The 15475-nt window shown below is 53.0% G+C and overlaps 1 protein-coding gene across 2 annotated transcripts in view; it reads right to left on the reverse strand.

The window, feature by feature from the left end:
• Positions 1-15475, reverse strand: part of Mgll (monoglyceride lipase) — an 87077-nt gene that overhangs the window by 70336 nt on the left and 1266 nt on the right. The window contains exons 1-2 of one of the 2 annotated variants that reach the window (XM_013032328.1): positions 15304-15323; positions 15054-15198 (exon numbers count right to left, since the gene is read on the reverse strand). In XM_013032328.1, the coding sequence (XP_012887782.1) occupies positions 15054-15178 (125 nt within the window). In that variant the 5' untranslated portion in view covers positions 15179-15198; positions 15304-15323. Of the gene's footprint in view, positions 1-15053; positions 15199-15303; positions 15324-15475 lie in introns of those variants that run through there. The other variant, XM_013032327.1, reaches the window with a different exon arrangement.

Here is a 15475-nt window from a genome sequence, read left to right on the forward strand (position 1 = left end):
TTCAATGAACATGTACACGTGTACACAAGCACGCAATACGTGCATACGTGTATGTACGCGCACACGCGCACACTTTTTTTTGTAACAACTGAATAACCCAAGATAAGCCAATCTGCAAGGGAGGCAGGTGCCAGGGGGCTGAGTCAGGGTCCCTGTGGGTCTCTAGGCCCCAGGCCCGTGAGACCACCCTAACCCCACCCAAAAACCAGGGATAGGGAGTCCAATACAGATCCCAGAAGTATCTTTGAGAGGGCAGGCCTCTCTCTGCAGACACTGAGCTAGCATTTGATTCTATTTTGAAGGTTCTACAAGAGAGAATGATTAGAGAGACAGCTGCAGTGAGATTCTGGACCAAGACAAGACAGGAAGCAGCAGGTAGAGCAGCTGAAACGAGTTTCTCAGCTGGAGGAGGGGCTCCCGGACCTCCCTGCCCGAATGCACTGGGCTTGGGCTTATGTAACAGCAGTTTTTTCCTGGAAGGAGAACAGCATGAACTCCCCAGGGCTGCAGATGGCTCCCAGTTCTTTTGGGTGGTAAAATGCCAAATGGATGGCAGTGAGTGATCAGGAGTCTGTGAAGGCAGGAGAGGTGAGGGAGCTCTGTGCTGAGCTGTGGGCACAGCACTAGCTGCAGATGTGGTGGGGCCTCCAGCCTCCACAGGCAGCTGCGACTGGCCGGTGAACAAGGGCAGGGGCTGCAGCTGGACGCCTACGGTGTCACGTGGCCCACGTGCGACACGAGACCCGTCATTCCTAGGTATGGCGTCTCTGCCACCGACCTCTCCCAGCCTACTCCCCGTCACAGTAGAACGCAGCTATCACCGTCCTTCCTGGGACTGACCTGAGGGCTGGGCAGCTGCTGCACACCACTGGGTCACATACGCAGCCCCGTGGATGCTTCATGTGGCGGAGATGAGTACTGGAGAAAGAATGATGCTTTTGGAGCAAACAGATTTGGGTTCTGGTCCTGATTCTGCCACTAACTAGCATCAGACTGCATGAGACGCAATTTCTATAGCAATAAAGTAGCAAGAATGCTGCCAACCACACCACAGATGTTGGGGGTGGTGGTGAGGGGGAGCCAAAATGGCAGACACAGGCTTGGAGACACCTAAAAATTAGCTTCCTTCCCATTTCCAAAGATGATACAGGCTTAAACAAAACATTCATTCTTAAGACACCTATCAAAAGGAATAGGTCTCTCCTGGGGGCTCGGGGGCGATGGTGCCCCAGGATGTCTGAGGCTCTTGGGAGATGACTTCAGAGAGCCAGCCAGACACGCTCTTCTTTGGTCTGCCGTAGGGAACTCCAAGGCAGCACCTGGTCTAGAAGGGTGTAAGGAAGGGACTCGTCGGCAAAGCTCTCTGATTTCTCCGGGTGAAGGGCTTCGCGTAGCCCTCAGATCCCAGCAAGGGCATTAGTGTTTTGCCACCTGCCGTCTCCAGCACCACGTGGGCTCTTGGAAGGTTCTTGGGCACTCCAGGGCCGGGACTACCAGAACTAGAAGAAGAGCTGCTTCTCCTTACTCATGATTTTATTCAGGAATTGCAGAAAAAACCAAGTCAGCAGATGGGTAACAAACACTTCTTGAGTGCACACTCTGTGGCAGGCTTGTGTTGGGGGTCTCTGGACCCTCAGCCCCCATAGCAACAAGTGTTACAGCTCTCCAGCCTGGGGTTTTTGGTCTGCTGGTCTTGTGTATGTGCATGTGTGCACACATGCACGCATGCACACACGCACACACTGATATTGGAGCTTGAAGGGCCTCACACTGCTTGACTATTTTGCTCAGGGCTAGCACTCTACTACTTGAGTCATATCTCCACTTCCATCTTTTGGTAAATAACTGGAGAAAAGAATCTCTCAGATTTCCCTGCCAGGCTGGTTTTGAATCTTGAACCTCAGATCTCAGCCTCCTAAGTAGTTAGAATTACAAGCTTGAGACATCAGCCTTTTTTAAAAAACAACAACAAAAAACCTAAGGCTTGACTGTTCTTAGAACTTTTCTAGCAATAGAAACCTATAACTTTGTGTTTCTGGCTCTTTCTGGCCTTCTATTTTCTTTCAGCCCTAGTGGTCCACCCTTTCCCATTCTTTCCTGCTCTAACATCTCCTTCCTGTTTCTATCTTGGCTGCTGTCTGGAACTATGTACAGCGTGCTCCTCTAATGTTAGATTAAAATAAGCAAGAAAATGGCTAGAGAGACTTTTAATGGTCCTCCTGTTGCAACAACCGGGTAGTAAAGAAAGCATATTCAGACTGACTAGAAAAGCTGCAGATCCTACTCATATGCCAAAAAGGGGTGTGTGTGGCAAAGGCATGTGCACCAATCACTGCCCTTCATGCAAACGAAGGGTTATCTCAGCAACCTTCAAGCAAATGCAGGATTGTGTCGGTCCCATCCACAGCAGGGCCTCCATGCAAATTGATAACTTAGCACCAATCACAGGCCTTACTGTAGGACACCAGGAGCAACACTTTCCTCACTGGCCCGGGTGAAAATTGCTTGCTAGAGCATATTGAGGCTTCTGCGTGTGGATAGTTTTATTTGCTATTGGTACAATTCTTGCTCCAAGTCTATTCTGATTTCCCGTTTACTTTGAGTCAGTTTTGGTAGTTTATATCTTTCTATAAATTTTTCCTTGTTCTTCCAAGTTATCCAATTGATTGGTATCCAATTATTCGGCATAGTCCTCTATAACCCTTTTCATTTCTGGAAAATTTGTAATAGCATCCTTTTTTTCAATCCTGATCTAGTAACTTGAGTCTTCTACTTTTTCTAGATTAATAATTTGCCAATTTTGTTGATATTTTCTAATAGCCAACTTCAGATTCTTCCTCTTACCATTTTTCTATCCTCTTTTTCATTAATTTCTGCCCTAATTGAATCATTTCTTTCTTTCTGCCTGCTTTAGGTTTTTAGGATATATCTTCAGGGAGAATTTTAGTATGCAGATCTCTGGGTGGCAGACTCTGTAAGGGTCAAGGAGAGAGAAGACAATCTCTCTTGACCTTTGAAGAACGTTGTATGATGTCTTCTGCTCACACTCTGGTTCACTTCGTCCTCGGCTCCAGCACCTACCCTTCTAATCGATCAGTCTCCTACCTGCCTGGTGCCCCAGGCTGGCAGCTTTTCCACATAGACCGATTCTCTGCACCGTGGTGGCAAATGCTGCCACACCTACTAGCTCATGCAACTGTTCGCTCAGCCCTGTAGGGCTCGATTCAAGGGGTCACACAGCCTGACCTTGACTTGTCACCTCAGAGCGCCTCTTGAAGTGGGGCCCATGTCTAGTTTACCTCCCTTCATGGCCCTAAGCCTCTTCCCAAAAGTTGCTGGGTGAAAAAAATCTCACTCATACAAGGTACGAGAATCAGACACTGTGGCTCGGTGGCAAGGAGGGGAGCATTTAAAGCGCAAAAAGCTAAGCCTGGCACAGGATCAGCCTCTGAGCAGGAGGGTCGACACCACTAATGCAGGGGCCTACTGATGGAAAAGGAGATGGGTACTGGGGAGACAGCTGGCCAATCCCTGCTCAGCACCCACTGTTCCCAGCACCACCCAGGGCTACAACCCACCCTGGTCCTCTCAAGCCCTGGATGCCTTCTGGCGCCCTTTGAGCTATAAGCCGTCACCCCACGCCCACTCCCCTCCATCAGAACACAGACAGAGGCTGAGATGCATGGGTGTGGGTTTTCTCCTGTCAGTCCATCTGGAGGCAGAATTGGTACACACTCTCAGCCCTTCCCCCCGCTCTGCTGCGCACGCCTGGTCATCCTGGGAATGCCTGTGTGTCTGGCTGTCCGAGACCAGCAAGGCAGGCGCTGCACTGCATGTGTATGACTCCCGCCATGTCTTGGAACCACATGGAAACTTGTCTCAGTCATCATGAAGTCCTATAGCCAGCAGTGGTTGCAAACCACATAGAAAAATGGTCTGATCAAGACCAACCATGTGCCTTACCCTAGAGGTGGAAAATCAGCTGTGGGAAGGGGAGAGAGATACCAAAGGGAAGGCATCGACTGACCAGCTCAGGCTGTGCTCTCCATGCAGGCCGACTGACCAGCTCAGGCTGTGCTCTCCATGCAGGCCGACTGACCAGCTCAGGCTGTGCTCTCCATGCAGGCCGACTGACCAGCTCAGGGTGTGCTCTCCATGCAGGCCGACTGACCAGCTCAGGCTGTGCTCTCCATGCAGGCCGACTGACCAGCTCAGGGTGTGCTCTCCATGCAGGGCCGACTGACCAGCTCAGGGCGTGCTCTCCATGCAGGGCTGACTACAGACACGCTCCCATCTGCTGTGCTTGAGCCAGGTGGCCACCGGGGCAGGGACAGACCAGCACTCTACATGGGCTGGGCATCCGCACAAGCCCACAGAGAAGCACAGATGTCAAGAGGCAGGATGCTCATCCAACTCTAGCGATTCGGCCATATGGAGCCGTGAAGACCTCCCAGTTGCTTTTAAAGTATGAGACTGTAAACAACAACCAGCCTTGTGTGAACCCTGCATCCTTCCCAGGGAGGCCCGGATTCTGTGGCAGGACTCTCTCTGGCTGCCATTCTCTGAAGGGCGCACAGAGGGGCACAGCTGCAGAGCCTCAGGAGAAGCATCTGCCTCACCTTGGCCTGAAGACTGCAAGCTCCAAACCTGTCAGAAAGTAAGTTCTGCTTTTTAAGCTGCCTTACCTGTGGAATTTGGTTATAGTGGTCCTGGCAGAGAAATACAACAACCATCCAAATCAGGCTCCCAGACTAGACACTCCAATTTCGCCTTCTGCCATGCACTGGTTTCCAAAGAATTCCTGGCATTTTCAAGGGACACTAAACCCTTTCCCACCTATGCAAAAGGGGGTGCCTTGTGTCAACAACGCCCTTTTCCACCCTACAGAGCCGGCTGAAAGTTCCCTGAACTTCTTAGCGTCCCAAGGCCGAGGCCATGGCCCTCACGGGCAGACTCCTATACAGAGCCCTCTTCAAGATGGTGCAGGGCCTTCTCCCTCTGTGTCTCCACATGGAGTGAGACCTGATTCAGATAAGGCATGAGCTGAACTCAGGCCCGGAATCCAGGCTGTTGGTGGCCTTCCACCCTGCTCACTGCTAGAAGCTGAGTTTCCCTTTGGAGTAAGTCAGGAGTTGTACCATCCATCTCACAACAAAACAAGGAAGCAGACACCACCTCCAGATTTTGCCACCTATGCTGACTCAGGGGCTAGAATGGAAAATATCAGCCACCCTGCAGCTCACTCTTGCAGGTATGTTTTTACTCGCACAGTTTTATATCAGAGTTAGGGGACAAAGGCATCCATCATCTCAGGGGTTTTCTGCAAGGAATGCTCTTATTCTTGGCGTCTTATTCTACAAGGAGATTTTGAGATTTAGGCACTCTGTTTCCTGCAAAGAAAGTCAGCCCCTCTGAAACACTCTCAACACCATGATCTGCTCTGTTCCCAAAGCTCCACAGCAGCAGAGACTGCAAATCATCTGACCTGATTCCCCACAGTAAACACCGGAAGCTCCTCTATTCAGGCAAGGAAAATGTTCTGGTCCCTTGTTCTGCACCAGTCACGAAACTCTACAGATGAGCCCTGGAGACGCTTCCAGGTTTTTCTACTACCATGAGAGGCAAACATATCAATGATATAAAGTATAAAACCTCTGGGAGGGCTGGGGAGGTGGCTCAGTGGTAGAGCGCTTGCCTTGCATGCCTGAGGCCCTGCGTTTGATTCCTCAGCACCACATAAGCAAAAAGAAAAAAGCCGGAAGTGGCGCTGTGGCTCAAGTGGTAGAGCGCTCGCCTTGAGCTGAAGAGCTGAGGTGATTCCTCAGCACCACATAAGCAAAAAGAAAAAAGCCGGAAGTGGCGCTGTGGCTCAAGTGGTAGAGCGCTCGCCTTGAGCTGAAGAGCTGAGGGACAGCGCCCAGGCCCAGAGTTCAGGCCCCAGGACCGGACCAAAAAAAAAAAAAAAAAACAATCTCTGGGAACTTACTGGAAGGTATTAGAGGTGGTATCTCTTGTAAAGTCACTCAAAGGCAAATGCAATAATAAAACTTCAACCATAGTCCAAATTCAGTACAAAGATCTTTGTCTCAGAAGTGGTGCTGTGACTCAAAGTGGTAGAGCACTAGCCTTGAGCAAAAGAGCTCAAGGGACAGTGCCAGGCCCTGACTTCAAGCCCTAAGACTGAGAAAAGTGTTACATTTCAAAAATGACCATGAAATTTCCTCTCCCACCCACACTTCTTGGACATTCACATTCTGCCTCCCGGTTTGCTCAGCCACAGGGACACAGGTGAACCTGATGCAACCAGAGACTTGAAAAGCATCAGAACATGCTCCTTCTTGACCTCTGCTATTTGGAGTGTCCCCAGGGTCTCAGCCTGTGGAACCATCACCCCCCCGGGCCTGTCAGCACCTGTTCTCCAGCAGCCCACCTCAGAAACAGCCAGGGAAATGGCCAGGGCCAGCAAAGAGCTGCTGGACTGAACCTGCACAGACTCCGTAACAGCAATGGGGGGGATGCTGGACACACCCAGGGCTCTGCCGCTGCGGTCTGGGAAGCACAGTACAGCACCCACACCCATAGCTCACTCCTGGCCGCGCCCCTAGCTATGGGTCTACCTGCCGAGACAGGAGCGTCTGCCTTAGCACGTAGATCTGATCATCACATGTGTCTATAAAGGTCATTTGAGTAGCAAAGACAGGTAACAGAGTCATGATCACAGTGACCCCATGTGTGTGCACATTAAAATAATAAGCAATAAAATTTAAAAAATGCTGGCCAAAATGCAGAAGAAAGGGGAGTTCCCACACACTGGTGCAGCCGCGACGGAACACACACAGGGGCTCCTCCAAATACTACGAAGAGACCTCCCATCCCGTCCAGCCCCACCTCTCCTGAGCACAGATCAAGGGAGGTGAAACAGAAACCTGCATTCCCGTGGTAACTGGATAAAATGAACAGTGCTCAACTACCTTTGCAGCACTGTGGATGGAACCAGAAGACATTAATAAGGGAAACAAACTTGGCCCAGAAAGACAAGTGCACCAGATGCAGCATTTTAAAGTTAATTTTGTAATGCAGAGAGCACAACAGTCCACCTACAAAGTCCAGGAAAGGCGGAAGAGGAGAAGGGAGGAGCAGGCACCAAAGCACGGTTGGAGAAAAGGATTAAGTTCTAGCACTCTATAGCACAAAGGGTAACTACAGGCCACAACAACAACTTATTCTATATTTTATAAAGAGCCACAGGAGAGGAGTCCAAGTCCTGTTCACATAAACAAACGGTCAGTGCATCGAGATGGCAAATGCCGGTCATCCTGACCTGGCCATTCAGCATCACATGCACATATTAAATCATCACACTGTACCCCAGGATACGCACAACTATTATGTGCCAATTAGAACAATGCTAAAAGTACTCAGCAGACACTGCGTGGAAAATGAACTCTGCAGCTGGTGGGCAGGGACAGGAAAGGGAAACGGGGAGAGCAAAGGAAGGGGTAACACTGTCCAAAAAGAAATGTACTCATCACCTGACTTACGAAACAGTAACTCCTCTCTTCAACATCTTAATGAAATTATGCTTTTTAAGGCACTTAAAAAAAAACCTGACGTACACACAATTGTATTATAAATACTAGTTTGACTTAAGCGTGTCAAATTACCTGTGTGTTATTTTACAAATAACTTCACCAGCAATGACTCGTTCCTGTGGCTTTCTCGTGTAAAGTCAATGAGCCTGTAGCCCCCATGGAAGGTTACAGGAAGTGGAAGTGAGACTTGACGGTTGGAAATAGCAAGTCATCTAGGGCAGGGGAGGCAGGGACCCGTGGCTGCTGGAGCAGGCCAAGGCCGTTTATAAAACGGCGGAAGAGGGTGGGGCAGGAAGCAACTCTAAAGTAACAGCCACAGAACAGACCTGACCAGGTGAGAGGTCACATTTCCACCACCTTCCAAGTGCCCAAAGCACCCCACACTTCTAGTAAACCTGTGGAATCACTCCATGGGAGAGGGGCTACTTTCTTTCTCCATCTTACAGATGAGAAAGAGCCAGGGCGCTGTCAAGGTCACTCCCCAAGGGCGTGGGGGGCTGGGGGCAGGGGTGGGAAGGGACCTTGGTCGGGCCCGGGCTCTGTTCCGGTATCTCTCCCCAGGACCTCAGTTCTTCTCCACTGCCCATCATTTTTGTTGCCCACAGACAAGGTTTTCCTGAATGGCTTCCTTCAAGGCCAACTTAATGCGCAGACACAGAATGAAACTTCTAAAATGTCTACGGAGGCAGAGCTTTCATGACTAGATGTTTTCATCTCTAATCCTTTAAATCCATGAGTAAAGCTGCTTTTGCTGAAGGGCACAAAAGAATTACCTGCGTCCATGAATTAACTAAACGCAGGGTAGAACTGGGCGTCTCTGCCTCCATGTTGTATCTATGTCCTGTGCCTTGCCAGTCTTCCTTGCAGTCACTTTGTAACCACCTTGGAACCAGAAGCCTAGACCCCCTGCCAGGTGACAAGGCCCCAGACAACCAACATCCTCAAATGTGAACTGGCCAAGTCTGCCATCAGACATCTATGACTTAGGACCAATTATGCATCTCTTTCTCCCCCAGTGCCTCTACTTGTCTGTTTAAACCTTCTCATCTGAAGATGTCTTCCCATGGCCTGCCTGTGCCATGTGATGAATCTCTTTCCTCTGCCCTTCTCCATATCTCTTTTACTTGTCATCAGTTGTGAGGCCTGTTGAACTCTGGGCCTGGGCGCTGTCCCTCAGCTCTTCAGCTCAAGGTGAGCACTTTACCACTTCAGCTGCAGCACCACTTCCCGTTTTGTGGTGGTTTATAGGAGATTAGAGTCTCACGGACTTTCCTGCCCAGGCTGGCTTTGAACCTCGATCCTCAGATCTCAGCCTCCTGAGTAGCTAGGATTACAGGCGTGAGCCACTGGCACCCGGCTCCTCTTTCTTTCCTCTATCCCTCCTTCCTCTCTGTCCTTCCTTCTTGCCCTCATTCTTTGCTTTCTGCAAGTTGATAGAATGATGACTCCCCCCCCCCAAGAAACACCTTTGTGGGAAAGGTAGGTACGACCGCATGGTCACACAGGAGAACGCCAGGGGGTCCCGTGGGCAGCATTCTCTGCCTGTCAGACGGAGCCGGAGTGTTCGGCCTGGGCGCTGCAAGGGGGGGACCCACGGCCAGCGCTCTGCAGCCCCCGCACATTCCACTCACCCCTGCCCTGAGGGAGCAAGGCTGTGAGAAATGACAGACACCTCCCATCAAAGAGCCTGGGACGACCCTCACAGATGGGGACAAGGGTCATCTTGTCACTCCAGCTGTAAAAATTCGCACCACCAAAGGCTATCTCCTCCATTTACACAAAGACCAATATTGAGCTTGGTTTGCACCCTTGGACAAAGCATCTGGGATTAAGATTTCAACCTAAAAGGTGCCGATAAATAGACAATGGTGGACAATGGCTGCTATTCAGAGAGCTGCTTATTTCGCTATTTTGTTTCTTAGCCTCCACTGCAAAACAAAGCCAGACTTGTATCTGTAGAACATTCTTAGAGCAACTGGAAGAAATTATCCCTTACTGAAGCAGTTGGAAAATCAACTGCCAGAGTGGCGGCAGGCCTCCCCTCACCATCACAAGATCTCTGCTATCCGAGGAGTGGGGGAAAAAAAAAAGAGCCCAGAAGAGATGCCCTATTTAAAAGGGAGACAGTCTGCTGTGCTATGGAAAAGGAAAAAGCCGAGGCAGGAAAATAACAGCTTCCTGAGAGAAGCAAACTTTGGGAGATCCTTAAAATAGGCAAAAGAATAGACAGGTGCACAAAGAAGCGCCATCTGCTGAAGCTGTCCACAGCGGGGCCGTTTCAGAGCCTGTCCACTCTGAATGCCCACGGCGAACAGACAGGGCGCGTGCGATTCCTCTCCTCAGGGAACTCACTGGTACCGACGCCCGGGTCCTCCTGGTGATGCTGGACCTGGCTTCAGCCGGGGGCCAGGCTGGCCTGGGGAGCCCAGGCTCTGTCCTCCACCCTGCCCAGGGTTTATTCCAGAGCTGCTCCGATGAATGTCTCAGTGTCTGGGGAAGCATGTGTGCTCCCTGTGGGAGTGCATCTCCTGAACGACGGCGTGTGCTGCGAAGACGCACTGTTCCCTGACGTTTGGGCTTACCCCTTCCCTTTGCGCCCTCTCTTAGCAAGCATGGTCAACTTCTATCTTTCTCAACGGTTGCACCGTGCCACCTGCCGCTCTGCTGAGGCCTGGCCTCCCTCACCTGCCACCCCGAGCGGTGCAAGGCACACCTTCCCAAGGGTGGGACTTGGTCAGAGGCCCCGGGCGAGTGGAAGGAGCTGGTCCAGCCCACGCTGTGCTCGTGCGGCATGGGGCTTTGCGGAGCTCACCCGGGCTGGACGTGTGCCACACGGTGGCTCTCCACGTGGCCTCTGACTGTCCCTTCATCAGATAGAGGCCTGTGCCAAGCACGCCCTGCCTGGCAGCCACACGCTTGCACACGAGGGGGCAACAGGAAGCGTGTGCTGAGTGGATCTGCAGAATGAGGCCTGACGAGCAAGGAAAGGCCCCGAGGAGCCCGCGCTGCCCGCTTGCTGGGGGCCTGTGGAGCCAGGGGCAGCCCGGCCCGTCAGCCAGGGTGAAGGTGCAAAGGCACCTGCAAGGGCCTGTTGGTCATTTATCGAAGGAGACCACCAGAAGGTAACTCAGGTGGCCACCAAGTAGCTCAGGAAGATGGCAAGCACAGGCCTTCCAGCCAGGCAACAAGGCAGAGGTGTGGAGGCGAGAAGGGGAAGTGGGACTGGGACAGGCCCTCCTGCTCCTCTGAGTGCTCAAGGCAGGGGCTGCCTCCACTAAGTGTGGAACCAACGTATCGCACCCGGGACAAGAGAGCCGGTGAAGAACTGGCCACAACCCGCCTAGAAAACAAGAGGAGGGCAGGTGTGGGCTGATCTTTGAGAATGAAGTTTCCAGAAGGCAGAGGGAATGGAAGTCAAGCCCAGGCAGATGGTGACAGTTCCTCCTCTCCAGGGTCTAGATCTCGATGGCTGGAAGGGGCCCTGAGCCCTGGAATGGTGGCAGGGTGGCACCGGAGTGCCTGGCACGAGGGCTCTGTGGGGCTGGAGGGCAGCGTGCACTGCACACGTGCACTGCAGCCGGGGCAGTGTGTGGGAGAAGTGTGCTAGCACGCCACGGCCAGTGCTCTAGGAAGTGCCTAGGAAGAGCCAAAGGGACCCAGAAACAGGGCAGATGGGTGGTCCCGGAACAGAGGGGAGACAGCCCCAGCAGGATTTCAGGCAAAGGCAGAAGTGACAAAGCCTTGTCGGTTCAACCCCGGCCATGCACCCCAATCACAGTCCTGACTCCATGTCGCCCACAGCAAAGTCCTGACAAGCACACAGGAGCATCCTGCCGGGGCCTGGGGAGCTGGGAGGCCAGAGAGGAGGCCGCTCTGGGGGAGGACACTGGTGCAGGCTGGTAGAAGGAAGACCACAGTGCTGAAGTCTGAAATGAGAAACAAAAAGGCAGAGCCAGGGAGGACTGGCGGACAGGCTTAGGTTTGGGAAGAGCTCAGCAAGTGTGGGGGAGTGCAGAACAAAATGCCAAGAGAGATACAAGAGAAAGAGGCTTTCGGAGGCCCCGAGACTCAGTTCTCGAGGCCTCTCACCCCCAGCCCAGGACACACTGTCTCGGGACAGCACAGGAGACGTGCACTTCTACAACCACTGAAGTCAAATGCAGGAAGCACAGGGGCACTGGACTGAAGGACACACCTGTGCTCAACCCAAACACTTAGCACCTGCACACAGGTGAGGCAAACTCCCTCCTGCCTTGAGCAGCCACCTGGTGGGGGTCAGAGCTGGAGGGTTACCAAGTTCTCCAGCCTTCCGGGTCATACATTTTGGGGGCCTCTAAGTCATCAAATCAGCATTCAGGACGAATTGCTACCCCTACTCCTAGTGCTACTCAACCATTCGCCAGGGGCCGGAGGCACCTCCCCTGCAGCCATGTGTCCACATCACTCCCAGTTATCCGTTCAAGGCTCCGCTTCGGTGGACGAGGGCCGCCAGATGGAATAGACCAGCACTCAGAGTAACCCTGAGCCTCCCAGCTCTAGAGTCCCAGGCCCCTGGGCCCCTCAACACCTGGCAATGACTACACCTGCAGTGGGAGTCCACCTTAAAAAAAAAAGAACAAGAAAAAAACCCACAGTATTTGAAGGAGTCCCAGGATGGGGTCCCGATAAGAGTTGCCAGGGCGTAAGACTGAATATTTGTTTTTAATCTACTTCTCGTTTCACAGATGGAATACAAGATTCTGGAGAACTGATTACTCTTTCTTTTTACCCTAGGATATCATCTGCACAGGAAAACACAACCCCATGGGTAAAATCTGACAGGCACGGTGGGTGGATTGTCAAGAAGAACAAAGCCAGGTATTGCTGGCTGGGACATGCAGGTCAAGCCACCACGGGGGACCTGTTTCCTCCCACAGAGGGCAGCAAGGACACCACCAAAGCTGGTCTCGAAGATCACTGTGAACCCTAACTGAGATCTAGTCTGTGCCAGTCTACTCCAGACCCCAGATCCCTACTTGGTATTCAGTTCAGAAGACATCTACCAGAACTAGTAAAAATATTTTTTAAGGACTGTATATACTGCTGAGTAGGACTGACACACGGAAGTATGAATGCTTTGATCATAATAACCCAGGAACTCTAGCCTGCTCTATTAAACACAGCCTTGTGTTGTACAGAGCGCAGTGACTACCCAACACGCACTTTCTTCTCCGTGTCTGTCAGTCTGAGGAATTTACATAACTTGTTTCCAGAAAGCAGGCTAGGCCGGTTGGCCAGCGTGCAGCAGAGACTGTGAGTGAGCACCTGCGGCGCCAGGCCTGGCGTCCGGCAAGTTCTGCTGAGGGTGGAATGCTCCTGGGAGGTCCAGGGAGCAGAGGGCAGCTTGTTGTCCAGGAGATCAACCCAAACCAGAGCCAAGTGGCCAAGGCAGGCCCAGCCCTCCCTCCGCCTCCAAGGCCTCCTGAGGTCTCAACCACTCTGGGAAAGATGGTAGAGACCAGGTGGGGATGAGGTGGGTTCCTGTGGCCCTGACTGGTGGAACAAGTTCAGCCAGGATCAGTTTCCTTTCTTTCTCTCCCCTCCTGTTCCCTCCTACCCAGCTGAGAGGAGGCCGGATTGTGCACGGGAGGGGCCTATTGCAGGGAGCAGAAGGAAAGGGCCTGGGGGAGGAGAGGGCCCAAGTCCAAGATGACCTGAGGTACCTAGCCTCTTCCAGACAGCAAACTACACGACTCCAGAGGCCACGTAAGGGGGCAGCCAGCCAGCCAGCAGCTGCTCTCCTATCAGATCTGGAGATGCTTGTCCGGCAGCTGCCCAACCCTGAGCCCACTCCCCGCAGCACCCCTGCGCCCAAGCCCGTACCTCCCTAACACCCCCACTGCTATGGGCCTTCTCCAGAGCCACCTGGCCCGCTCCTGGCCCAGCAATCACGGGGCTGCACCTATTACTCCAGGGGGCTTCCAGGACCCTGTTCTAGGTAGAGTCAGTTGTAAAATGTTTCCAGACTGCCCTCAAGCCCCTAAGGGAGCTCATCAATCCTGTCTCCAGGAAGCAGGGGTGGGTGGTGACAAGGGCTGGAATCACTGCCATCATGGGACGGAAGTTCGTGAGGGGCAAAGGCTGGTTGATTGGTCGCAATCCGTGTCAGGGCTGCTCCCCACGGTACTTCTCCTTTCCTCTTCTCTACCTGCCTTTCTTCTGACCCCAGGGCTCAATCCTGTCCACACCCACAGCAGCCGCTGACCTCCAAGAGGCGGCTGGCCTTCGTCAATGGAGGTGGGTTACCTCTGCAGAGCAAGAGCAGCCTGGCAGAGAGCCACTTGTGGGCCACTGGGCGGAGGTTCTGAAAACCACCCACAGTCAAGGCGAGGGCAGCCAACTGGGCCACCCCGCCAGTCCCCCCTCCCCCCCCCCCCCAGGCCTCCAGGCCCTCTTTCTTTTTCTAACTCCAAACTAGGACACCCTCACTACACTGAACCGACAAAGCCACCCAAGTATGGGCTGGGCATTAAGAATGGACTCCTCTGTATTGCACATGAATCAAATCACTCACCACATAACACTTTGTTAGAAATTAAACTAGGATGTGACCGCCAGTTAAGCCAGTTCAGTCAGAATTAAAGACTAGGTGACACGCATGCACACACGCACACCCTTTCCTCTAGAGGAGATCCTGCAGGACTGACGGGATTGCGGTCCATTAGAGAAAACAATCACAAGTCCTCTAGCCACCCCTGAAGTTATGGCTCCAGCCCAGGACTCCCAAGTCCTCGTGTCCACTCTGGGAGTACCCAGTTGCCTGAATCACACACCACCACTGAAGACAAGGGAGGACGGCCCAGCTCTGAGGGGCCAGGTAAACAGCCCTTGGAAAGGGAAGAGGGCACAGGAAACGTTCCCTTGTCACCAGGCCAACTGGTTGCCACAAATAATCTCTTTCCCTGACTGACACCCACAGCAGAATTTTCCTGCTTCGTCCAAGAGCAGCAGAGCAGCGGAGGCCAGCTGTCAGCCTGCCCAAGGCCTATCTCCAACACCAAGGAGGACCGGGCTGCTCATAGGAAAGGGGCCTTCTCATAGCAGCACCCAGACTCCCCGTTCCAAAGCTCAGAATAAAGCAGGAAGAGAGAGCAAGTACGTGTACGTACACGTACACGCACACACACACACACACACACACCACATGCAATTTTCGTTTTCCTATGCCTTTCGGGGATTCCTTAATTGTTTGGGCTGATTTTAGGTGAGTGCTGGATAAAACTCGTCAGGTGACATTTCTGAAGATCGCCACCCAGTAGAGTCTGTATCCCAGTTGTTACCATGAAAGGAGAGCATGTGTGCGTCTTCATTTTACAGCAACCAGTTCGGTGCCCGGTGCCCGGCCTCGCTGGCACGGGAGGGGGGAAGGGAAGGGGAGGCGGGCGCAGGTGCAGGGCAGCCAGGCCGGCCGTGAGGACTTACTTGGGCGGGCCGACGGGCTTCCAGTACCTGCAGAAGAGGTACTGTCCATCTGCGTTGACCAGGTGGGGCAGGTCCTGGTACGGAACGTTCTGAGGGGTCCGTCTTGGGGAACTTTCCTCTGGCATTCTGGAAGGTCCTTCCAGTCCTGCAAAGAAAGACGGACACATCCGGTCAGAACGACAGCATGGCAAAGTCTCCTTCGGAGTCCTCGCTGACCCGCCCGCCCCGCCGTGCGGCTGGGGGTGCCCACTTTATTTTCTGGGGGCCTCGCTGCGGCTGCGCCCTCCTTCCCGTCTGCGTTCGCTTAAATCGTGCGGGAACTTCTTCCTCAAGCCTGTTTTGGCCGCGATCGGCAGGAGACGGCGCCGGCCCGGCCCCGTACAAAGCCGCAGCGGCGCGGGGCGGCGCGCGAGCGGGAGACC

This window comes from Dipodomys ordii, unplaced genomic scaffold, assembly GCF_000151885.1.
Source record: "Dipodomys ordii isolate 6190 unplaced genomic scaffold, Dord_2.0 Scaffold153, whole genome shotgun sequence".
Lineage (NCBI taxonomy): Eukaryota > Metazoa > Chordata > Mammalia > Rodentia > Heteromyidae > Dipodomys > Dipodomys ordii.